Here is a 1,317-nt window from a genome sequence, read left to right as displayed (position 1 = left end):
TGACTTAAAGATATAGTTTGTGAGCATAATTTGTATTTTCTAACACTTTCAATAATTTGGGTCCCCATAATTTTATATAAAGAGTTGGGAGGCTGATTTTTCAGAGCCGAAAGAACTCATAAGTTTGACAGGTTCTGAGAAAAAACTTGCTTCAGCCCTGTCACCTGCTGCACAGAGTAACATATCTGACTTCACAGGTTATTTTCAGAAGCCAAGATAACTTCCTCTGGATATCTGCCACATAAAACAACTACCCCAAATAGCTTCGGGCATGCCATCATCTACACAGCTACCACTAGAACTGTGTAAGTGTAGATATATTTCAGCCAGAAGAAGTAAAAGAATCTTTTCTAAATCTCAGGTGGGGTTTGTGTTTGCCACGTTGCTTTTATTTCTTTTAATCTTTCCTTATTACATGCCTGTATTGGGGTAACAATATATTATATAGAATCCTTATGCTTTGATTTTATCTAGCAGTTGTTTATCTGTTCTGATGTGAGCTTATGAAAAGGAGAATTGCTTTTTGTTACTTATATTAACTTTTTTAAATTATACAAGTATAAATTAAGATACTATTATATATCTACACACACATAAAGATAATATTATATTGGGGGTATTTAATTATTGGAATTTAGTTACTTGGCTTACGGTTGAGCTTGAATGCTGATTTAATACAAGTTTATTGGAAGCAGAAAAAATTAGATACTAGAGTCCTGAAAGTCAAATATGATATGAAAGTAGTTAGAAGTTTAACAACAATATATCATAAAGGAAACATACATATTGGTATCCCATTTACCAAGAAGAATGTCTATTACTTTGGACCTATTTACTTTACTGATTTGCTTTAAAAAGACTAGAACAAAATAAATCTATAGACATGGTCTAAGGATTAGTGAATGGCAGGTACTAGTGCTTGAGGCATTATATTATAATGAGGAAATATACATACCTCTAACTGGGAAGCTTAACTGCTGTAAAGTTGATGCACTTATACAGTAACCAATTTGGGGCTCATAGGCGATGGTATCTAGACATTCATTCCAATCTTGCACATTAGTAACAGGACAATCCTGTAGATGAGTGACAAGGTCTCCCACGAAAAGGCCTCTGGGTCCAATGGCAGGTGAGTCCTTAGGAACAGAGTAAAACCAAATCAGATAATGCATGAAAATAAGCTATGATTAATCTGAGCAAATAATTCTTAAAGACCTTGAGTTAATTAAGTAGAATTTTTTTTTTTTTTTGAGACAGAGTCTCACTGTGTTGCCTGGGCTAGAGTGCCGTGGCGTCAGCCTAGCTCACAGCAACCTC

The 1,317-nt window shown here is 34.5% G+C and overlaps 1 protein-coding gene across 1 annotated transcript in view; it reads right to left on the bottom strand.

Annotated features, from left to right (window-relative positions):
• Positions 1–1,317, bottom strand: part of MBTPS2 (membrane-bound transcription factor peptidase, site 2) — a 76,480-nt gene that overhangs the window by 37,772 nt on the left and 37,391 nt on the right. The window contains exon 7 of the mRNA XM_012656313.1: positions 956–1,136. Within this exon, the coding sequence (XP_012511767.1) occupies positions 956–1,136 (181 nt within the window). The remainder of the gene's footprint in view (positions 1–955; positions 1,137–1,317) is intronic.

This window comes from Propithecus coquereli, unplaced genomic scaffold, assembly GCF_000956105.1.
Source record: "Propithecus coquereli isolate 6110/MARCELLA unplaced genomic scaffold, Pcoq_1.0 Scaffold50, whole genome shotgun sequence".
Taxonomy (NCBI): domain Eukaryota; kingdom Metazoa; phylum Chordata; class Mammalia; order Primates; family Indriidae; genus Propithecus; species Propithecus coquereli.
The sequence above is the reverse complement of the archived record's forward strand: the minus strand, read 5'-3'. Positions and strand labels throughout refer to the sequence as shown.